This window comes from Dipodomys merriami, unplaced genomic scaffold (assembly GCF_024711535.1).
Source record: "Dipodomys merriami isolate MVZ:Mamm:240054 unplaced genomic scaffold, mDipMer1.0.p SCAF_104, whole genome shotgun sequence".
Classification (NCBI taxonomy): Eukaryota; Metazoa; Chordata; class Mammalia; order Rodentia; family Heteromyidae; genus Dipodomys; species Dipodomys merriami.
The window spans coordinates 384,803-409,750 of record NW_027202316.1 but is presented as its reverse complement, the minus strand read 5'-3'; the positions used below and the strand labels follow the sequence as shown (position 1 = coordinate 409,750).

General features: G+C 43.4%; 1 protein-coding gene and 1 long non-coding RNA gene across 10 annotated transcripts in view; both read right to left on the bottom strand.

Annotated features, from left to right (window-relative positions):
- The window catches only part of LOC138810698 (uncharacterized), a 162,302-nt gene that overhangs the window by 10,091 nt on the left and 127,263 nt on the right, over positions 1-24,948 (bottom strand). For 8 of the 9 annotated variants that reach the window (XM_069997894.1, XM_069997923.1, XM_069997932.1 and 5 more), the window contains one exon: positions 8,278-8,382. In XM_069997894.1, the coding sequence (XP_069853995.1) occupies positions 8,278-8,382 (105 nt within the window). Of the gene's footprint in view, positions 1-8,277; positions 8,383-11,999; positions 12,057-24,948 lie in introns of those variants that run through there. The other variant, XM_069997941.1, reaches the window with a different exon arrangement.
- On the bottom strand, positions 17-7,443 carry LOC138810791 (uncharacterized). Its single transcript, XR_011367239.1, has 5 exons — positions 7,192-7,443; positions 6,876-7,012; positions 5,373-6,768; positions 4,465-4,585; positions 17-3,813 (listed from the first exon to the last, which is right to left on the bottom strand). It is a non-coding gene; the product is annotated as an uncharacterized lncRNA (long non-coding RNA).

Here is a 24,948-nt window from a genome sequence, read left to right as displayed (position 1 = left end):
CCACCCAATCCTCCCTGCCTCCCCACCAAAGTTGTAACATTCGTTTTCGACATAACGACTTGTACTTCTCATTGTTGCCATGGGTCCACCTATATCCCTATTTAAATGACTTGGTTTTCCCCTTCCCCTCCACAAATTATACCGACATCAAATACAGTGAAAGCACGGGTTATGCTGTGGGGGAGGTACACACTTAATCCAGAAATTTATTACTCAATTCAAAACCTTAGACTTAAATTTCTTAATAGCAGTACTACCTCTTTATACCTATATAATATTTTAAGTAGTTTTATTTTTAAGTTTTTCACATCTCCTTTATATCCCTCCCCTTTTCTCATTATATCCACGTTCTTCTCTGAATATTTCATTTTCAAACATGTACAATTTTTAAGCTTTGAGAGTAGGACTTAGTTAACTCTCCCTGTGCCTTCCCACATCTCTCTATTCCTATTTTTACCCACATCTCTCCCTAAACCTAATAATTTCTGGTTTGCCAAATTCTTCTTTGCCCATTCTTTGTAGCCCATTAATATATAGTTGTTTGATGTTGAATAGATTTATCTGTCGAACTAGATTGTATCTGCAGACTATTGACTGTGCAAATACAGACTTTGGTTGATGCTTACCTTAAGATACTATTCTAGCGCAAAACTGGTGTTATTTTCATCCCAAATGGGCAGAGTAAGCCGGAAAAACACAAGAAAAATGGCAAGTCCGGGTATCTCAACTCCCACTCATGATAATCAGGGGACAGAACAGAAAATGAATGATCCAGAGGAGAGTTCCCAAATAGCTCTATAAACACTGCTGGCAAACATGTAAATGAAAAGATTGAAAACATACAAAGGACTCTGTATGAACGTGATAGGGAGAGAGAGGAGGCAAACCAAAGGTTTATACAGGAATATCATGAGCGTGAGGATTTGCGAGAGCAGCTTGAGAACACTCAAAGAGAAAGGCAGGAATGGTGTGAGCAGGCTGAGAACACTCAAAGGAACTACAGGAATGGCCTGAACGTGAGGAAGCTAAGCAAAGAGTAATACAGGAATTGAGAGAACAGGATGAGAATACACAAAGATCACTAAAGGCATTCATGGAATCCATTAACAAAGAGCTGAAGGAAGTCAGGGAGACCACAAAGGGAATGCTGAATGGAACCCAACAGAAGGAATGGGAGTCCAAGGAAACCATAACCAATCAACTAAGTGATTTGAGAATAAACACTGAACACCAAATTAAGGAAGTAAAGAAGCTCATACAAGATCTAAAACAAAGCTTCAACAAAGAATTTGAAGCCATCAAAGCTGACCAATTAGAAGGAAAAGAAATAAAAAACAAAGTAGAAAGTCTTGACAGCAGGTTAGACCATGCAGAAGATCGAATCTCTGGGATTGAAGACAGCCTAGATATTATAGAGAAAGAACATACAACCATCCAAGACAAGTCCAAGAAATATGATAGATCTATCCAACACTTGGAAGACACCATCAGAAGGCCTAATTGAGGATAATGGGTGTAGAGGAGCATCTAGAAACAGAAGTTAATGGTCTAGGAAATTTGTTTAACAGGATCCTAGCAGAGAACTTCCCAAACATGCAAAAAGATAGGCCTATTCAGATACAAGAAGCTTTTCGAACCCCAAATAGACCAGACCAGAATAGGACATCCCACGGTCATAGTATAATCCACACAGGATCAATTCAGACCAAGGAAAAGATCCTTAAAGCTGTCAAGGAAAAAAGATTAATCACCTATAAAGGGAAACCAATTAGAATCACCTCAGACTTCTCAGCAGAGACAATCAAAGCAAGAAGAGCCTGGAATGATGTATGCCATGCCCTAAAGACAAACAACTATCAACCAAGAATACTGTACGCAGCTAAACTCTCCTTCATAACTCTCCTTCCATAGCAAAGAAAAATTGAAACAATATATCTCCACCAAACCACCCCTACAAAAGATTCTTAAAGATGTCCTACACATAGAAAACCAACAAGACCACAATAAAGGCCAAGAAACCGCACCCAAACTGAGAATCCAAGAACCATAGGAGGAACCCAGTAGCTGCAGCCCCCAAGAAGGTGGATGACATGGCAGGAACTCCCAAATACCTCTCAGTCCTATCTCTCAACATTAACGGACTTAACTCTTCAATTAAGTGACATAGACTGTCTAGCTGGATTAAAAAAAACAAGATCCTCATCCTCTTTCTCCAACATGTTTAATGGTAAGAATGGAGGCAAGCAGCTGAGAACATCCAACTGTGATGCAGTGCTGGCGGTGCCCACCGCTTCCTCTCCTACTTCTCCAAACAGCAGCAGCTCTCGACCCCCTCTGCCAGCACCAGGCAGTGCAGGACATGCTTCCTTTCTGCAGCCAGTCCCTTCTCAGAGACCTGCCCCGAGAACTTCTGCACAAACAGATCTTGCTCTTTCTGGAAAATGACCTCCGTGACACCTCTATTTGGTACATTCTCCAGGGATCAAGATTTGAAATGGAAGCTTAAATGTCTGTTTTCTGGAAACCAGGCCCTTTCTCCTCAAGCCAGGTTAGTAGATTGCAAAATGACTAGAGTAAGCCTCATTTTAGACAGCGCATGGTGGGGAGCAGGTGGGGAGGCTGGCCCACCTTCTACAGACATGGCCTCACTGTGCACCCAGCTTCCTTCCTTGCAGCGGTGGATCAATGAGGTCATTCAGTGACATCCAAATGTCCATCACACTGCAGGCCATTGTGAACTGTGTTTCCAACTTTGCTGCCATCTGCTCTTGACATATTTGGCCCCGGATAGCAGAATGGACTCAATAACTTTTGTGGAAACAAGTTAGTCATTCAGGCCTTTTCTTCTGTGATCATTCTGGGCCTTGATCTCAGGGTCTGGGCACTGTCTCTAAGCCTATGTACTGAAGGTTAGGTTAGTGCTCTCTATCACTTCAATACAGCTCCACATATGGCTCTTTTGGTGTTGATTTGGAAATAACAGTCTCCTGGACTTTCCTGTAGGCACAGGGTTCAAATGGAGTCTTGAGAGCTCAACCACCTGGATAGCGAGAACTTCAGAAGGAAGCAAAGCCACCAGTACCAGGCTGGTCAGGACTTTTTACCTGGCATTTTACTGATCCTTCCAGGGGTTCACACAGGGAAGACAGGCAATCCAAGTACCACCTGCAATTGGTGCAAACTTCTTCATCGCAGTGTGAACAGTTGGTGAGGAAGAATTCTTAGTGTTCTTCTACTCACATTCTCATGACTCTCTCAACCCAATCATGCCAGAAAATACCAACTCTTGGGTCCAAAGCAGACCCCTTTGTTTCCATTCTGTTTCCCACTGAAACTCACATGAGAGCTCCTGAAAACCTACAATCCAAGTAGGAAAAACGTCAATTCTCCAAATTGTGACCCCTTTCTGTGGGTTGTTTCTCTCCGGATAGTAGGGAAGAGCTGTGATGTGTGCCTGTGCAATAGCGAGAACATTTTCCTAGGTAAATTCTGTCCTAAAGGAAGGATCTGGTCCATTCATGATCTGAGTGTGTACGGCAACTGATGCCATCCAGTCCCACAGAGCCAGGCCTGGGCTCACTGAAGGGGCTCCTCTGTGGCATCACTCAGGAATATTTACAGATGCAAATATTCCCCAACCAGGGCACTGACAGGTCATTCTTCTCTTTGCAGGAAGCTGCCCAACCACATCCACACCTGTGTCAGCATGTCAGCACCTGTCTGTAGGCATGGCTGAGGTGGCCATTTTCGCAAGTCCTGAAGAACCAGGCAGAGCACAGGCCTGAGATCGTCCTTCCACAGCATCCTGAGGACCTAGATACAGGTGTTTTTGTCACTACTTCTATACTGGATATTCACATGAGTTGGTCTTGAACAAACTCTGAATGCACACTTTTACAAAATTTAAACACAGCCACTGAATTAGGAGGGACTAGGGTTTGGGAGTAAGTGCAGGCAACACATCTTCCCTACGGCATGTGAGGACTGTGACAAGGTGCCGACAGTACCACTGGTGGTCTGTACTTGTTTCTGTGTGCTTCCAGCATGGCCGGGGAGAATGCACACAGCGTGAGGGCTGAAGAAAGGCAACTGAGGTGAATTGCAGAGCTTCTATCAGTTTGTGATTGAGTAGGAAATGCAGACTTGGTCCTTTGCTTGTGGACCTGGCTGGGGAGGTACTGAAACCTAAGAAGCAGTTCTGTCCTAGTACAATAGGTCACTAGGGGCATGTCTGCCCACCCTCCCTGTACTGGCAGCCTGCTTTGGCTGCATGAGGAAAGCAGCCTCTGCCATTGCTCACTCCTGATGCTATGATGTCTGACTCACCACAAGCCTATCACAACCGAGCCTGGACTGAAGAGGCTGGAAGCCAGCCAAAACACACCTTTCCTCCTTGAAACAGTTTCTCTCAGTCACTTGTTATAGACAAGGAAAGTCCAACCACTTCCTTGTGAAGTCTCTTACCTTCTGAGTCTCAGTTGCCCCTTCAGTGAATCAGTACAAAGACTGAGTCAGAAAATACAGGAAAAGGCCAGGCCATTCCGTGGCAGGGTAATATATGAGGATCCCACTTCTGGGCATTTACCTAAATGATCACAAACAAGGCCATAGTAAAGCTACCAGCACAAATATGTTTATTGCAGCATTAGTCACCAAAGCTGAGATATGGAACCAACCCAGGTGCCCCTCAGTAGATGAGTGGATTAAGAAAATGTGGTATATATATATATATATACACACACACATATATGTATGTATAAACACACATATATGTAATCATATATACATATAAAATGGAATTTTATTCCATCAATAAGAATGGCACAACCCCATTTATTAGGAAATGGAAAGACTTGGAAAAATCATATTAAGTGGAGTAAGCCAGACCCAAAGAAATATAAGTCTCATGGTTTCCCTTATTTGAAATAATTACTATACATCTAGGATAATTTTATCAGGTGAGCTGAAAACCTCAAAAGCTATGAACATATGACCATATAAAATGGTGTTAAGTGAAATGAACCCCAAGATATGGGCAAAAGTGATGTTTCTTTGTTGTAATTTTAAAGTACTATGTGATCTTTTGGTTTCCTTTCTATGTTCTTCCCCTGTTGTCACTGCATTTGATTTTGGTACCCTGAATCTTGTATATACATTTCTCTACTTTGGGGAGGGTAAGGGGAATAACAAAACATTGAAGCAAGGACATCAGAGGACCCATTGCAACAATGATCCCCACAAGACAGTATATTGGAAATGAATGTTAAAACTTCAGGGTGGGAGGAGGAGTGAGGGAGGTGGAGGAGGAAAAGGATAGTGGGAGAACAACAAGGGAGGGGGTAACAATGCTCAACAAGAAATGTACTCATTACCTTACTCATGTAACTGTAACCCCTCTGTACAGCATCTGTACAATACAATAAAATCAATTACTTGTTTTTTAAAGGTCAGGCCATGGTGCTCCTGTGACATTGCCTTCTACTGCATTTGTACAGCAGGGATTGGAGGATGACCCCAGCTTTTCTAGGCATTTGATGGGCAACTTTCATGATCACCCTGTGTTCTCATTCACTCAACTACACTGTCTGAAGGTACCTTAAGGAATTCTGTCCTAAGACAACAGTTATCGGTACCTCTAATTGTATGATGATAAGCTCCAGACAGATGCCATGTTTGAGCTGAAGTGTCTCATTCTAACTTGTAGAATGGGATAAGCTGGGAGGGAGGGAGAAAATAACTGGAAACATGCGAATGCTCACTGAAGGGTTAAAGTCCTTGAGGCAGTGACCATTTGTTGCTCGTTTCAGAGCAGAGCAACACGTGGTGCTAAACCACCTGGTTGTATGCCTTTATAAGACCTGCAAATCCTTAACTTGGGGCTCTCCTAGGCTCCGCTGTGTCAGAGTGTAGGATGAGGTCCGAGCTGCAGCCCGCCTAAATACAACCTCAAAACAGCTGTAAAGTTGACTCTCGGTGGTCTTCTTGGTGGGGGTCCTGCAACCTAGGCATAACACTCACTTCCACGGCACCATCAGAAGCCAGGACTGCATTCACAGGCTAGGATAGCTAAGAGTCATTGGATGTAAATAAACTTTAGGTAATATAAACAGTCTGATCTATCTCAGAATGTTTATCATGTCTTCAGATATGAGGCATTGCAGAATGGCAAGATGTTTCTCACACCTCCATTTCCTCATCCGTAAAGCTACATGAAGGGAGCTGGGAGCAGGGGTGCAGGCCCCGAGTCCCAGTTACTGGGGAGGCTGAGGCATGAGGATCACTTGAGCCAACTACATCAGGATCCTCCTGGGAAATGCAGTGAGAGGCCAATCTCTAAATTGAGTATGCAAATAAAGAAGTATACAGTAAAAATTCTAGTACTTGACTTCATCAACATGCTTCAATTCTGTAAGCACCTATTCACTTACTGGACAATGGAGCCAACACAAGTGGGACTAATTTCTAGTCTTTGCAAGCTGTCAGCTCTGCTGTGGTGGGACAACTGGCTGTGTCCCTTGGGGTTTTCTCTGTTGTCACCCTTGCATACAATGGACACAGCCCGAAGTCTCCTTTTCGTCAGGTTTCTCAGGAGTTACCATCTGTCCTTGGTCTCTAGGTGCACAGTCATTTGCATATACTGCTCCTCTTCTTGCTCTTCCAAAGTGGCAGACACCAGAGAAAGCTCACCCAACAGGGATACCAGCCAGGTCAGGCGAGAGATGCCACTAAATGCAGGAAAGCCAAACTGCCCTTCTTCCATTGGGCCAGCTGTGGGCAATCACAGGTGCTGTGAGGACTAGGATGAAGAGAATATCTGAGAACAGGCAGGACCCAGGTGCATGGGAGAACACATGGACAGGGGGACCTTGCCTTACCATGCGGCTAACTGTAGCCTCACAACAGCAAGTCCCTTGTAGGTTTGAACTTCAATTTTGCTAGTAAAATTAGACATGCTACTGGCAATAGCACACAATTCAGCTACACACAATGATAACTTGTAGAATGGGATAAGCTGGGAGGGAGAGAGAAAATATAGTCAGTTTACCTGTCTACTTAGGTAGATACACACACACACACACACACACACACACACACACAGACATTGCATGGTGATCCCCTGTATTACAGATTGTAACCATTAATTCCCTGCTAGATATGGTAGCCCCCCCCCCCCAAAAAAATAATGCCCACCAAGTTTCAAACATGCCACTGGGGAAATGTGGTCCTAGCTTCAAGCCTTCAAGTCTCCCAATATTCCAGACAAGAGGAATTGCCCAGGTTGAGGCAATGAGTCAGGGACAGTTCAAGTCTTAAACTTTGATCTCTAGGAAGCCAGTACCACAAAGAACCGAGCAGGAGACAATGTCAGAGTTCATGCTGGAATGAGCAAATCTGATTTTGAGCTCAGATTCTAATTTGGGGGCAATGCATTCATCAAATGCTTCCTACATTTCTACAGAATTATGAGGGTAGCTCGTCCATGAGGCAGTGCCCTTGTTCCATCTGTGTCTCCTCCTTCCGGATCTCACTCGGATCCATTCTGCATCCTGGCTCTTCTCCCAGAAGGCAGAGAAGAGGCAGCATCATGAATCTCAGGCTCCCAGCTGTGCCACCTGCTGGACAAGCCTTCTATGTCACTGGCACCCGAGGCTCCACACTCACGCTTTGCCCTCCCCGCAGGGGGCCACCCAGTCCATAGGAAGGATCTGCTATTTCACAGGAGCAGCAATGGCCTCCCCTTTCTCCTGCCCCACACCAGTAAGACAACTTGGTCAGTGGAGTGTGACTACTCTGCTAGGAAATATGGGAAGTTTCTCTCGTCCCACCTCTCCCATTTTCCTCTTGCTTTTTATTTACTTGGTTGCATTTTTAGCACGAGACATAGAAGAATACCTCATGCTAGAAAGAACTGGAGCCTTCTTTCTAACTTTAATATGTCTAAAGAGCTCTCCATGAAATCCAAGGTTGTGCACATTTTTGGTAAACACTTCGTTTCTTTTCCTGGTTATTTAAAATGTCTTTTTTTCTTCATAACTCAATAGCAATCTATCTAAAAGATTTTCCTGATATCAACAAAATTTTCTAAACATCACTGAAGGGAGAAATCCAAAAGCTTAAAAAAAATCCCTGTTATATACTACCAGATCAACTATGGTAAATTTAAATTTTTTTTTAGTTGGATGGGGACAAAAACTCTGGAGTTGCACATCTAAAGCAAATACCTCTGTACCTGTAGGTGTGAGATTAGAACTCTAGCAGGAAGCAGGGCTTGCTTACCCGAATATACGCATCTTGGTGATGTTTGGCGAAGTACAGCATGTTGTCAAGAGCCAGCATCCCAGGAGGAGTCTGGGTGAAGTCCATGGCAGGGTTGACATGATTCTGCAATAAAAAATCAAGTACTAAGTGAAGTTAATTCTTCAGCAGTCTTTGCCAATCACAGCAGGGGGGAAGACAGTGGAGGTGCACCTTGCCCACCTCAAGACTGAAGGTTAAGTTCCCAATGACCAACTATGTCAACCTATTGGGATTGGCAGAGGAACTTCTTCAAGCTCTGTGGGCTCAGCTAAATCACTTTTTATAACCCAGGGCTGGAAACCCAGTTAAAGATCGAAACACAGGATCATCCTTAGTCACGTCACATTTCAAGGAAAAGAAAATAACACGCAAGTTCAATCTCTGGCAGCTGCATTGAAGTGAAGCCAGTGGCACAGGGCGAGAAATATCTGGGCTGGAGTGACTCTGCATCCATTTCAGGAGCTGACTGAAGGGAGCCATTACTCCCGGATCTGACCCATCCTCAAGCTTATGCATGAAGGCCGGTCTGGCCACGCCTATCCATCGGCTTTGTAAACTGTCTTGGAGACACAGTCCCCAGGCCTCTACAGGCACTGCGCTCATGTCTGACCTGTGTAGTCTGCTGACACTAGCATGTTTCTGAGGATTGTGTCTGGCATGATGGACTCCACATATGGCCCAATGTTACCAATGTGCCTAACCAAAGAGCAGGCCTGGCTCAGACAAATATTTGTGTATGCATGACATTAATTGATCAATGAACACTATGACAGCTCTTCGGGCAACAAACAGCTCAGTCACACCAAACACTGCACTAAAAAGCAGATCTGAACAGTGAATGATTGAGAGGAAGTGATGTTTTCCATTTTTTTTCCTGTTGAACACATGAAAAGAACATCCAAGTGGGGTGCTGTGGTATATTCCTGTAAGCCCAGCGTGTGGGAGACTGAGGCAGACGGATGGGGAGCTCCATATCATGACAACCTGTGCCAGCAGAACAAAGGCTGAGGATGTAGCTTAGTGGTAGAACAGTGTGCCTAGCATGCCCAAGGCACTGGTTCAATTCTCAGTGTTGCACAGAGTCAAAGGCAATTTGTTGTTGAGGACTGTAGGTAGAAATGCTACACATGTTTTTCAATTTTATTTTCTTGTACAGATGTTGTACAGAGGGGTTACAGTTATATGAGTAAGGTAATGAGTACATTTCTTGTTGAGCATTGTTACCCCCTCCCTTGTTGTTCTCCCACTATCCCTTCCCTCTCCCAACTCCCTCACTCCTCTCCTCCCCCCAAAGTTGTAAAGTTCATTTCCAATATACTGTATTGTGGTTATCAAGGTTGCAATGGGTCATCCTGTGTCCTTGTTTCAGTGTTTTATCATATTGGACTTGTATCTAAGTTTGCTGAATTTATCTAGTAGTTCTCACCATGTATTTGGTGACATCATTAGGATTTTTCTGTACATAAAAGTGCATCATCTACAAATAACTTGATTTCCTTCTTTCCTGTATACATGACTGTCATTTCTTTCTTTTGTCTAATTGCTCTGACTTGTAATTCTAGCTCTATGCTGAATAGGAGCTGGGGGTGGGGAGGTATCGAATTTCACTACAAAAATAACAGCCATGTGAGATTAAGCATGTGTTAATTAAGTAGATTTAACTATTCCACAATGTTTATTTATTTCAACATATACTATACATGAGAAAATCACACATGACATTTGTCAGTGTAAAAATATTTTTAAACTGTTCAACGATTATTAATGACAACTGCTTTCACCTCACAATCTGGAAAACTTGCATATTTTCATTTTGACTCTTGGTTACATTTTTAATAATCACTTTGAGTTCTTTTCCCTCCTTTCCTCCCTCCCCACCTCCTTTTCTTTTATGCTGGGATAAATTCTAGTCTAACAGCATTTTTTTTTCTTATTTGTGTACAGGAAGGCCTTCTTATGTAAGGTTCAAACCACCCACACTTTGCTATATTATTAAAGTGTACACCTAAACTATTTTCCTAAAGCTGATTTGAAAACTTGCTTATGAGCTGATAAATGACAGCTCCAGGCTACAGCTCCTGCTTCAAAACCACACAAGTTCACCACATCCAAACAGTACCAAAGTACTGAGTACAATGTGTTACATTTTAACATTTCCTCCTCATTCATTTATTAAAATGTTGGAAAGTTTTTAGAATACTCAAATACCATGACGAGAGAGAGAGAGAGAGAGAGAGAGAGAGAGAGAGAGAGAGAGAGAGAGAGAGAGAGAGAGAGAGAGGGCATAAATCATACGGTGTGTCTCATACAGTGTGTCACACTGTGGTTCAGCTGGGTTTGACATGCCTCATTCACTGTGGTGAAGGACCAACTCCTATACTATAGCGGTAACAGGGGAAACAATATCCATTATTGGAAATGGACAACCAGAGAATTCACCACAAGAGCCATTTGTACTTAAATGATCTCCTAGGCAGAGTGATTTAGTAGAGTTTAGTGGAATTTCTCCCATTGTATACACACTGGTACTTGGAGGCATGAGATTTTCATGAACCTAAGTGACATAGAAAAGTTGCCTTTCTGAGGGCTTCCACTGCAGAGAACCTGACATGTGTGAAGACTCAGAATAACGCAGCCACCTGGTCCTCTTGTGGTATCCACATGACTGACGAGGAAACCAAGTTCACCAGCTCCCGGCCCTCCCTACTTGTCTGTGAACAAGTACACAGGACTTCTGTAGACAATGCATTTCAACCATCCATCTCCTGTCCCTACTTTTCCCCTTCCTACCAGTATGACAAGCCAGATGCATTTATTTTATTTTGGCACTGCCAACATTGGACTTTCATAGACGGACAAAAGTTTATTTGACATCAGCTAATCAATACGAGCCATCCCGAAGCACAGGCCAGCCAGTAAAGGAAAGGGCGTCAGACATAAAAGAGAAAACCGTGACATTTATTTCAGATTTATCAATGTAATCCCAAAATAAATACACATGGAAATGAGGGGAGAAAAATACATTTCTCTGAATCTAATTCCAACAACTCTCTAAAACACTAGGTAGATGAAGATGACCATGTAAAATCCCCATGGCTCAGCCATCATCAAACTTGTTTGAGTTTAGCATCTACAATCCCCAGTGAAGACACTTTGCATCAATCACACCCATCCTTGGGCACCTGGGTGATCAAAGAAGTTACAACTGTTCTCCAAAGATCCTTCCAGTTAAAAACCAACATAGCTACAGGACTGTAAACATTAAAATACAGCAAGACCAAAGGAGGATATTCTTAGGGGAGAGGAACTCAAAGGCACAATGCCTATGTATATCTGATCATATAAAATCATATTTATCGATGTGACCCCTAGAAAATGGAAACAAGAGGTATTTTGTTGCTTTTTTGTTTTCTTTCCTTTTTGTCTTGTTTCTTTATTTGGGAGGGTAAGTGGAGAGCACAGAAATAGAGGGACAAAAGGTGAACAAATGGGGCAGTGGTACTCACTAGACACTATGCCCCCCCAAACCTCCCCCCCCGCCACAAACACCAGACACCAGACCAAAGTCCTTCACATTTGCAACGAACCATGTCCTAACTGTCTCCAGCAAATAGGCTCTTGCCACACAAAAGCCAATTTGAAAATTGCTTTTGATGTGGATTATGAAACATCAGTGCATTTTTATATAAAACTAAACTAACCTTTTCTAGTTGGGAATGAGCTATGTTCCGTCTCTTTCTGATTCTGGCTCTCATTCTTCCAACCTGTGGATGGGGATGGAAGGGAAAAACGGGAAAGAGCAAAGGAAGGGGTGACAATGTCCCAAAAGAAATGTACTTATCACTTGACCCATGTAACCGTAACTCATCTGTCTATCACCTTTGTGGTAACAATTTCAAAAAGGAGGAAAAAGAAAACCATAGTGCAGTGCCCTAGGATCTGTGGAGAAATGGATCCAGGATCCTGCATCCATTATCAAAATCTCATGATGCTCAAGTGCCTTCTCTATAATAGCAAAGCATCTGCACACATCCTCCACATACTTTACTTTTTATTCTTAATTATCTTTAAGAAGTTGTAGCAAGGGGTTTCAATTCCACCATGTTCTCTACACCTTTGCTAGATTCCCAATGGATGTCCAATATAACATGAGTGCTGTGTAGGTAGCTGTTATACTGTACAGTTGAAGGAATGAATGATGGCAAGCAAAGAACCTGTACACCTTCAGTCCAGATGGAATTCCTTTCAAATACTTTTCAATCCCTAGCTGGTTGAATCTGTGGGTGAGAAACCCACAGATGCAGAAGGCCCCCTTTAATTGATGTGTAAGGTCCTCATCCTCAAGTTAGTAAGTGGAGCTACTAAAATTGTGTCTATGATGTGGCAGGTATTATGTAAAGTGTCTTGCATATTCGAACCCTTAGGCCTCATCAAATGCTTCCAGGGTCAACATGAACTTTCTCTTCCTTTCCCAACAAGAAAACTGAGCCAGCCAGGCACCGGTGGCTCACGCCTATAATCCTAGCTACTGAGGAGGCTGAGATCTGACAAAGCCAGCCCAGGCATGAAAGTCCATGAGACTCTTATCTCCATAAAACCACTAGAAAACCGGAAGTTGTGCTGTGGCTCAAGTGATAGAGTGCTCGCCTTGAGCTGAAGAGCTGAGGGACAGCGCCCAAGCCCAGAGTTCAAGTCCCACGACTGACCAAAAAAGGAAAGAAAGGAAGAAAGGAAGAAAGAAAGGAAGGAAGGAAGAAAGAAAGAAAGAAAGAAAGAAAGAAAGAAAGAAAGAAAGAAAGAAAGAAAGAAAGAAAGAAAGAAAGAAAAAAGAAAAGAAGAAAGAAAGAAGAAAGATAGAAAACTGAGCCATTTTGGAGTTCCTGTAGCTCATTCAAAATTTCAAAGCTGCTTAATGTATATAAAACCAGCAGGAATCATAATCAGAGGGTAAACTCAGAGTGCAGATTTTGAAGCAGAATTTTGTAGCATCTGATTGACCAGTTGGAATTCCCAGCAAATTTCAAACAAACATCAGACTCAAGTTCTAGCTCAGTTTGAGCTGCTCAGTCAACAGCATTGTGTCATGCAGAGTAAGCCTAGATCTGTCCTTTCTAATCAAAGCTGTAATTTCTCTGCTGCCCTCCCAACCCTCCCCCCCCCCCCCCGCCACAAACACCAGACACCAGACCAAAGTCCTTCATATTTACAATGAACCATGTCCTAACTGTCTCCAGCAAACAGGCTCTTGCCACACAAAAGCCAATTTGAAAATTGCTTTTGATGTAGATTATGAAACATCAGTGCATTTTTATATAAAACTAAACTAACCTTTTCTAGTTGGGAATGAGCTATGTTTCATCTCTTTCTGATTCTGGCTCTCATTCTTCCAGCCCCTCCTCTCTCCTTCAAATGAGTGTTTTGGTTACTTTTCTTGGCTGTTGTTGTTGTTGTTGTTTGTGGGTCTTTTGTCGTTATTTACAATTGTAGTTAAGAAAAAAGGATTACAGGCTGAAATATCTGGAAGCTTCTGTACAGTGACAAAAATACTCTGAGACCCAGCCAAGGCTCTGCCACTCCTTCCTTATTTATGAGCTGCTTTGGGTACAGATTTATTTTCCTTTCTGTATCCATGCTATTTTTTCCACCTGTCTTGGAATGGAAGTTGCAAGAGCTTAGATAAATGGCTTAAAATGTCCCCCTACTTTTACTGCAAAGCCTGTGTACATCCTTCTAAGACACCATTCTTGGGTCCTGTGGATGTCAGGCTCTGTGAATCAGAATGGACAGCTCACTGGGGAAGGGGAATAGCTATGTCCCATTCCAGGGCACCGGAGGGAGGCTGTGGGAGTGGAAGATGGGAGGCCATGGATTGTGTTCCAGCCAGCATCTGAAGTCGTTTGGTGTGTGAGTCCTATGCATCGGGATCTCTTCTGTCACCTACATGCCAGTTTTCTGGCTGACTTATTCCAACCATCATCCAAGACTGACTTACTCCAACCATCCATCCAAGGGAAAGTTATAACTGCTTCCAGAATGTCTAGTTTATTTAAGCCTGAAGTGAGATCAAGAATTTGTATCTTTAAAGGCCATGAATGGCGCCTGTCATCTTAGCTGCTCTGGATGGGAGTGGTGGTATATGTCTCTAACCCCAGATACTCTGCACACAATGATGAGAGGGTCACGCATGGTTCAGGAACAGCCAGGGCAAAAAGTTAGAAGACTCGATCTCAACTAACAAGTCGGGTACCATGGTATGCACTTGTCATCACAGCTACAAGAGTGGTATAGAAGGCCCAGGCAAAAACTTATTTGAAACATGATTAAAAGCAAAAAGGGCTCAAATGATAGAGCACCTGCCTAGCAAGTTTAAGGCCCTGAATTCAAACTTAAGTATTGCCAACGAAAGAAGAGGGAGGGAAGGAGGGAGGAAGGGACAGAAGGAGGGAGCGAAGAACGGGGGATGGGGAGAAGAAAAGAAAAGAAAGAAAAAGAAGGGAAGAGAAAAGCAAAGAGAATCTGAATGTCTAACCATTTTTTAGGTGGAGTAAATGGTAATGGTGGGGCCACAGGTTGAGACTCACTGGAAGGGAGAAAGCCTGACTCATGTCCATTAACGCAGGTCATGACAGAAGATCCTCTAGAACCTGGATTTACCACTTCCTGGATCTCATATAGTGTCCGTTACAACATAACTGACTCTCAGGTTCAACAACTGAATCCCTTGTCCTTCATCTGCTTTGGGTTCAGACCTCTCATGGATGAAACCGACTTCTTCGTTCAGAAATGGGAAATACAATTCAGCATCCTCTCCCTTGCTCTGTGGTTCACATTTCTAGCTATGGTTATCCACAGTAGCACCTCCACAGGAAGCTGAAATCTGCTGGTACTTGGTGCTTTAGAGGGCTTCTTGGTTCTTGGTTGGGGAAGCAGAGCTGGCAGTAGCTCACAGGATGTTTAAAGGGGCTGGTGCTCAATTACCAAGGCCACACTAGTCCTTCGTTCATGTGGGTAACAAAGAGATGATTACGATAATGCCTGCCAGGTGGCATATGGCAGGAAAGCCTTCTAGGATTTAGGAGTTCGTATTTGTGCTATGTGAGTGCCTACATTTGGCTCAACAAATAGGGTATTAAAGCAATCTTTAGTACAAATCGCAGAGTGAATACACATTTTGACTAGGAAAAAGCCTTTATCTCTAGAGTCTGGCAGTTTGAAGCCACCATCTCCAAGAGGCAGGAGAGTTACATATGAGGTCCAAAACACCGACACAGAAACACACACACACACACACACACACACACACACACACACACACACACACACACACACACACACACACACACACACACACACACACCAGGAGCATGCTGGTGCTTGCACATGCTTTCCACACTGAACAATCTCTGGTGAGCTCTTCCAAATCCTCAATTGCAGGCTGGACCCCAAAGAAGTCCCATGTGAAACTCTGCAGCTGGGAGCTAAGCAACTTCAAAGGGGAAAATTCTGAAAAACCTTCCCAGAGATGATTGTCTAAGCTCAGCTGCAGTGGATCTCTGCTTTCCTACACCGGTGGTTCTCCAGCTTGAACAACTATTGGAGAGAGTAATTTCTTCCATAGCATTTGGGGTTTGGCACAGGGTCCCCAGTGCTGCATGAGGGAAGCCACAGCTTTGAACCTATAGCAGCCCAGTACAAGTGATGTTAAGAACCTGTGTCCATTGAAGACCTGGGCTGGGAGCCAGGTTTTATGGAGCTCCTGTGTTCTCTCAGTGGACCCAACTCAGGCCTCTCTAACCCCAGCTGCCTCTCACATTTATACCGTGAGGCTCTGAATGCTTCTGACTGTGACCCCACACAGACCCGGACCCCAAAGATCCCACCAAGTAACCTTAAGGTGTCTTCTGGTTCCAGCCCTGGTCTCTCCATTCGACTCAATAAAAATCTCTATAGTCTAGATGAAAACAGACAAGATGGATGATCAAATCCAACCTAAGACAGGGAGGTGGGAAGTGGTGGGGAGCAAGAGCCTACTGGGGCCAGGCCTTGACAGTGATACCATCATACAGGAAGGCCAAGCGCCTGGCTCCCCGGTGGGGTTGAACTCCATTCCTAGCCAGGTGACAGCCAGCATTAACAACAAGGTCACAGCTCTTGGGTGCAGGGGCGCCTCTACACTGACACAGCTCTTTTTCCTTAGGTGCAAAAAGTCTTCAGAGACTCGCTCACAATATAGGCCTCATTAGTGTACACACACACACACACACACACACACACACACACACACACACACACACACACACACACACACACACACACACACACACACACACGAAGGTTTTAGAAACGTAAGCCCACATCTACAGACTGAGGGAAATCTGGATTACAAATAATTCATGAGAACCCAACAGCCCATCATTAAAATTTGATTCTTTCAGGTAAAAAGCACAAAGGAGACTCATGAAAGAAACACGCCAGCTGGTAAGATTCCAAACCAGTGGACTGACTGGCCTTCTCTCTCTCATTCCCTCTCCCCACCTGCCACCCCCCAACCTTGTAGCCTGGCCCTACATTTCCCGACATGGTCATGTCAAGCCCATGCTGTCAGACAATAGCCCCCCACTGCACAAAGCTCTGGGTTTCCAAGTTGCTGAGGGGGGCTTTCCCTGGAAACAGTCCACAGCCAAGCACACTGTGGAACCATCAACATGGCTAAAAGTTAAGAAGTTCAGGAAGCCCAGAGAAGTCACCATCATATGGCATCCAGAGGGCTTGAGATGTCCGGCTGCATGAATAGGAGCACAGTGATGAGGACTAAGGAAGGTCCATTGTGCCAAGGCTGGTGCACAACATCCACAGTGCCTGGCCTGGTGCAGGCCTTCTCAGGACACAACACAGAGTTTTTATAAAGGCCACTGGGAGAGTCACAGCCAGTACATAGAAAAGTCAGAACAGAGAAGCTGTCCAGGAAAGCTGGACAGAGGAAAGACATGAGGTAGTCGGGGTGGGTATGGTGAGTGTGGGTAGACCATCTACTAACTCTAGACATATGAAGGAAAGCTGAGCTAATTCTGTGATCCTGCAGCTAGCAGGCTCAGCATGGAAAGAGGGGCTGCAGGTACAGCCAATGATACTTAGGCCCCAGCCCGTTTCATTCCTCTTGCTCTGTAACTTTGGAAATTTTGAGCCAGATAGTAAAGAACAGACCACCTGCCTTCAAGCGTCAGAAGTGAGTTACGAAAACCTTAATGTTTGTGTACCAGGATACACACATGCACACACGTACATACATGCATATGCACAGACCCATGCACACACACTCAGATAACCTCACAAGAGCATGGCATTGCCCCATTTGTTAGGAAATGGAAAGACTTGGAAAAAATTATATTAAGTGAAGTAAGCCAGACCCAAAGAAACATAGGTCCCAAGGCTTCCCTTATATGTATATGTCTGATACAAGCAGAAAAGGTCAGATAAGTTTATGTTAAGTGAAATGAACCCCAAGATTGCTATTGTTTCTAATGGATTTATAAGATACCACATGATTTTTTAAATGTCCCTCCCCCACAGTATAACCCCTGTTTGCACTGTATTTGATATTGGTATAATCTGGGGAGGGGAAGGGGAAAAACAAATTGTTTAAATAGGGATACAGGTTGACCAACTGCAACAAGAGATGTACAAAATGCTATGTCGAAAAATAAACTTTACAATTTAGGCGGGGGGGGGAGGCCTGGGGGTGGACGGGGGAAAGGGGGAGTGTAGTTATGGAGGAGGGAGGGAAGGGATGTAGGGGAATAACAAAGGAGGACGCAACAATGCTTGATAAGAAATGTACTGTACAGTATTTTCACAATAAATAACATATTTAATAGAGCTACGTTCTACAGAAATAAAAAAAACTCTCACACCCCAAATTTCAGATTTAAACTAAACTTTCTTAGGTACAAAAGAATATTCTGAGGGTTTTTTTTCCCCTTACAATTTATTCTTGAGAAGTCGGGAAAGGTCATGCCCTACCCCACAATCTTTCTGGAAATCTAGGTTGATTATGACTTCATTAGGTGGGAAAAGTAGAGTTAAAACTCACTGAGCAAAAGGATAAATGTGAGCAATTTGTTTGGCTCAATTGTCTATAATACATAGAATTATCATAAAAACTCAATTAACAAAAAATGTCTTGGAGGATAAACTTCCTTGAAAACAAAAGCTAGTTATGGTTTTGGAACCCGTCTTTATGAATAATGAAATAGTGCTGTCGGCATTTATAAAGGTTCCTGTGATTTTCTTCCTCAGCCCAGCACATATGGGATTCTGAACAGCGCAAAGATGGTGAGATGCCCCCGGCTGCAGCATCCTTCCTCTCTCCTTCCTTCCCAGCCCATTTGCTCTGCCCTTTTAGGACTCCTTCCTTCCCACCTCTTTATCACTTTTGTTTTTTATTGTGAAAATACCATACAGAGGGATACAATTACATGGGCAAGGTGATGAGTACATTTCTTATCAAGCATTGCTGCCTCCTCCTTTCTTTCTCCTTCCCCTCCCTTCCCATCCTACAAGCTGGTTAGAAAGCAAGTCCATGGTAAGCAAATGCTAAAACTCTGAACTAGCAAAGAAATCCTAGTATTTTGCTTCCTGGACACCATCATGACCTGACCTCTTTGTAAATGTTGGTTGGTCTTATTCTAATCAATAGATATTGTAAGAATCTCATAGATCCTCAGATGGTTTATTGGGCCAACCCTGAGTCCTGCAAATCTTAGTCTTTGTTTCCCATCATCTGCACTGATCACTGCAAGATCCCAGGCCCTTCCCCAATGGCAACTGTCACCTGTCACAGAGACCTCAGACAACAGCAAAAAATAGCTTTTCTCAAACAAGGTAAGTGACATTCTTGGGTACACTTAAATATTAATTAACTGAGGTGTAAAAAGGTTATGTTGACATCAATGTTATGTAAATATAAACATCTATGTTTCATTAAGTCCAGTAGAGCTCTTTCAATAAATATATTTTAAATACCTAAAAATGGAGGCATTTGGTAATTGCTTAACAGTTGGCTTGCCTTCTTTCCTTCATTCCTTCTTTCTTCCCTCCCTCTTGCTCTTCTTCTTTCCCTCCTTCCCCCCTCCTTTACTCTGATCCCTTCCTTCCTCCTTCCCTCTCCCTTCCTTTCCCTTCCTTCATTGGTTGTACATAAAATGTACCAATCATGCTGGCACCAGTGGCTCAAAGCTACACAAGAGGTTGAGATCTGAGGATCATGGTTCAAACCCAGCCCAGTCAAGAAAGTCTGTAAGACTCCTAGCTCCAAATAACTACTCAATAGCCATAAATGGAGCTATGGCTCAAGTGGTAGAACACTAACTTTGAGCAAAAAAGCTCAGGGACTGTGCATAGGACCTGAGTTCAATCTCCAGAACTGGCACAAAAATAGTACCAATCAATCAGTACCAAGCAGTGTCCTTGAACAATGAAATATGGCTGTAGATAAAGCAAGATTTACCTGGGTGACTTCTAGGTAACCTTACTAGGTAAAAATAATCTGTTAGTTTCTTCCTATAACTAGGCTCAATAGTCCAGAATCAGTGCTCTAAACTACCTCTTTAAAAGAAAAATTAATGACACGTTAGACAATCTACTCAAGGAAATACCCTACTATCTTAAAATTATGAACATAGAGAAGTTATCTAGAGTAAAAAGATAGAAATATAAAATTTATGTTAACTATATACTGTATATAATTTCCTTATTAGTATATATTCCAGTCTATGTATAATTTCACAAAATATTCTCTTCATTACATAAATCAAGACATAGACTCATCATCATTATGCACTTCAAAGATGCATTAAAACTGGAAAGAAATTCAACCAGAGGATTAATAATAATAATCTGTAGAGGTGAAAAGATAAGCAATTATTTTTCTGCCTCTATTTTCCTAATGAAGACACATTGTTGTTATTTTTTTCTGTACTTGCATTTGATTAGGTGTATGTCACAGCCATGAAACAAGAAAAAAAATCATTTTATAGGAGAACATGAGAAACAGTCCGGACTTTAATCCATAACCCTGCTCCAGTATTTACTGGGCTTTTCCTTGAAGGTCAGCTTCCAACTGTGCCTGTCATAAAGACTCAGCCACCTGGTAAGTAAGCCCATTTGCAGGGAGGAACCATGGGCCACACCCTACAGTACCAAAGACAGTGGCAGGAAAAGGATCTGTTGGAATCACATCTTCAGAATTACAAATCTCAGCATTTGAAGCCTCTTGGTCTTGGGACATGACAGGGTGTTAGCTCAACTCACAGCCCAGAGAAAAAGCTCCACACAAGCTCCACGGATTGTCAAGGGACCATGAGATCAGGATATCACCCTGGTGCTATCTCTGTCACCAGCAGGGCTATTACAGCCCAGCCCTGGGTAGTTTCCTGCCTTTGTTAAGAAGTAGTAGATGATTTGGTTCTGATGGGATCCAGCTCCAAAACCCTCCAACCTACAAATAACTCTGTTCCATAAACAGAGTTAAACCACCAAGCTGCTGATAGGCAGCCAATTTTTACCTACAGAAGTGGAATTTTTCCCAATTCAACCTAAGCTTAGCTAAATGCATGCCACCATCCCTCTATGTGGTCTTGAACGCTCAGGGGCAGTAGCTTTCTGAAGAAATGGCAGGAAGGGTAGAAACAATCAGTCAAAGCTGAGGATAAATGACCAGCAAGACTGCTACACTGCTGGACTGAAATTCAGAGCTGAACTTGACTTTTAACTTTTTAAATTGCATCTTGTGACACCCCCTCTGCAGAACTGGCAAATATGGGTATCAAATTAGCTCTTTTTCCCTTACCTGTTCAAGATCACTAGTTTTATTTTAGCCCACACAATTTGCCCTGTGTACAGTGTCTTGTGCTTTTCTAAGCCACGATAATAAGACTCTGAAAAAACTACCAATAAGAAAAGCAATAAAGGAAGTGGCACTGTGGCTCAAGTGGTAGAGCATTAGCTTTGAGCTGAAGAGCTCAAAGACACCACCCAGGCCCAGAGTTCAATCCCCACAACCAACAACAAAAACAACAACAACAAAAAGCAATAAAATGCCAGAAGATGAAAAGGACTGGTAATGTTACATAAGCAACATAAGATTAGGGCCCCTAACACACACACAAAGGAATATATATACACAAATAGATGTATGTATACAGATAGATAGATAAACAGACAGACAGACAGACAGATGCTGTCCTGATAAACCACTGATGAGCACGGTCTCAGGGGTGGTCTGTAATGAAGAGGTACACAGTGGGCATTCCCCTTTAGGGAGACTCAAGGGTGACCTATTAGCTGAGCTACAGTGGTATCTGGGGTCCTCCTTCTTCAGGAAGAATCTAAGGTAACCTCAGATGGCATAGAACCTAGTGGGCATGCTCCTTCAAGCCAGAGGGGAAAAAGGAGGTCTGAAGAATCACAAATGCTCATCCCTGAGCTCCTGTGGACCCTACCTGGTGGCTGGACAGGAGACATTTTTAGTGGAAGCTGAGGGGCAGGTTTGGAGGTTTTATGCCACATTTACTGTTGCACGCTGAGCCAGGCTCTTTCTGTCTCTGTCTCTGTCTCTCTTTGTCAAATCATTCTTAAATATTTTTTAAACCTCAACCATAATAACTAGCTAGCACACAGCTTAATATTTCCACAATCACTTTCCAAAGTAAAAAAAAAAAGATGCAGGAGAGTAATATAACTCAGCATTATGACAGGAGAGAGAAGGGAAGGGAATGAACACAGGGAGAGACAGTGAAACTCAGAAAACTGAGGGAAGGAGTGGGGTTGGGAGGGGTGGAGGGATGGATGATGAAAGAGGTGACATGATCAAGACGCATTGTGCTGATAAACTGATGTGTTCAATGGTAACACCTTTGTACAACTACTTAAATAAAAATGTAATGTTAAAAAAGAAGAAAGCAAACCAGGAGGGGTTAGATGTTGCCTGTATCTGCCTGGCCCATTTTCTTTAACTGTCACAGAACAGTTACATTTGAAGAAAGTACAGCACACTGCTAGTCTCTCTTAAATTTGAGAGGTGGGCTGGGTGTTAGCAGCTCACACCTATAATCCTAGCTATTCAGGAGGCTAAGATATGAGGACTGTGGTTGAAGCTAGCCTGGGCAGAAAAGTCTGTGAGACTCTTATCTCCAATTAACCAGCAAAAGCTGGAAATGGAGGCATAGCTCAAGTCATAGAGCACCAGCCTTGAGTTTTTCACTAAGGGAGAGCATGAGGCCCTGAGTTCAAGCACCATTATTAGTGGAAAAATATAAAAGAGAAAAAGAGAAAGAGGAAGAAAGAAAGACAGAGAAAAAGGGAAGGAAGGAAGGAAGGAGGGAGGGAGGGAGGGAGGGAGGGAGGGAGGAAGGGAGGGAGGGAGGGAGGGATGGAAGGAGGGAGGAAGGAAGGGAGGGAGGGAGGGAGCTGGAGGAGGAGGAAAGGGAAAAGAAAAACAAAATCTGAGTGGTGATACAGACTTGATTGCCAATTTCTTTCTGCAGTAAAAATACTTCATAAAGAAATCTTTAATTTAGAAAATCTATACTTTACTTAATGCATAATTAAATGAGGATCTGACAGGAGCAAATGCAAGGAAGTTTAATTACCTCTGGACTTCACATTCTAAGTATTATCAAATAATATAAGTAAGATTATTATTAAACCTAAGATCATTCGAGGTGGTTGTTGGGCTGGGAACATGGCTGCTTCCATTTGACACCTCTCCTACTGACTCTGCAGGGGTCCCTGTGGCTAAGGCCACACTAAGTAAGGGACAGCTGGAATCCATCCTCAACAGCACAAGAGGAAGCCAAACAGTCCAGATCCTTGGCGATCAGCTTTCATATTACATTTCATGGCTTCCAGCAGATGCCTCTGTTTCTCTCAGATAAGGAACACTAACATGAACATCATAATCCTCCACACACAAATCTTTCCTGAGCAGATTGGAATACGTGTCCAGTCCTTGTAAAACCATTCTTAACACATTTATATAAAAATCCCCTCTCATCTGCAAAGAGCATGCTTTCTTCTCTTCCTCTTTTTCTAGTCAAGGATCACCCCCCCACTCCGACCCCATGCTCTCACTGTGGAAACTTCTGTGGGGATCCTACGTTGTCAGGACAGCACCCAAAGGCAGTTGTTATCTCCAAGTGGGTACAGGTGCCCCCTTCCTGGGCAGCCTGGTGTGGAGGGTGGGAAGGAATAAATTCAGGAACAAAGGAGCAGTGCAGAAGGCAGCCTGACACATTCCAACCCATTCCAACACAATCTTCCACATGAGATGCTGCTCTTGGCAACGTTAATTTTACCTTTGTAGTCACAGCTCCTCCTGCCCCACTGTGGAGGAATTACCGCTCTTACTGGCCTGGCGGGAAGGTACACGGAGATGTTACCCAGAAAGTGCTCTGAGCACCAGGTGGACCCTGGATCAATGGCAGCTGTCAATGGCCCATGACAAAGGAAGGTTCAACCCCAGTGCCTCCACAGCACTCTCCTGTGAAAAGCCTCCCTCTTGTTCTAGGCCAGAGCCCTGGGGACCCACACAGCCCTCTGCACCTCCAGGTGTCAGCAGGAAGTCAGTCTTCCTGCCCACCTCACATATACTGAGCTCAGGAGACTTCTTCCTAATGCTGCCACCAGGCCCCCAACCCCAGCACTCTGCACAACAGACCAGGCAAAACTAAAGAATCCAAAGTCCCCAAAGAGAGTAGGGATATCCAACCTTTATTTCCCTGCATGCAAGCATGGACATTTCCAGTGTGCTACCAGGATGATCATCTGTTCTATTTATAAGGATTTCTGGCAAAGAGATTCGGTAGCATTTCTACCAAAATGGAGGAACTCAGACATTCTACAGCAGGTACCTGACTTCCAGGTGCGGAGTTACATAAGGTGTGACATCACTGTGCTTTGGTTATTCGGGGACCACACAGCACTTGACCCTATGCAGAATTACAAGTTGAACGTTCCCAGTTTGAAAAGCCAAACTCAGAAAATGCTCCAACATGTGGAACGTTTGGAGCCCTTTTGAGGCAGTTAGGGTTTCAGATCAAAGGATGCTCAATAATCAAGTCTATGCAACTATTCTCCAAGTCTAAAAACCTCTGAGCTCTGGAAACTTCCAGTCAGGAGCTTTTCAGGTAAGGGATGCTCAGGCCACAGCACCTTAGGAAAACAGCAAAAAGAGCAGAAAGAAGGTCTTTTCACTGATTTCTGTTACCTTGCTCAACACGTGCTGTAAAAGATTTCATAAAGGCACTATGGAAAACCTCCAGGCAATCAAATAACTGTGTCACTTAAACACCCAGCATGGCAAACTAGGGAGGGAGGGAGGGTAGGAGGGAAGGAAGGAGAGAGAGAGAGAGAGAGAGAGAAAGAGAGAGAGAGAGAGAATAAAAGGAGAAAGAGTAATGGGATTAACAGGAAAAGAGGGATAAGAAGACAGTTAGCAGGAGGTTATGGGGAAGTCTAGCTAAGTTGGCTTATTTTGTGGTAGTTCAGGAGTCTTGTACTTGCTATGCAGGCATTCTACCACTTGAACCAAGTCCCCATCACTTTGGGCTATAGTTACTGTTATTTTTTAAAATACATTATCATGCTTTTGCC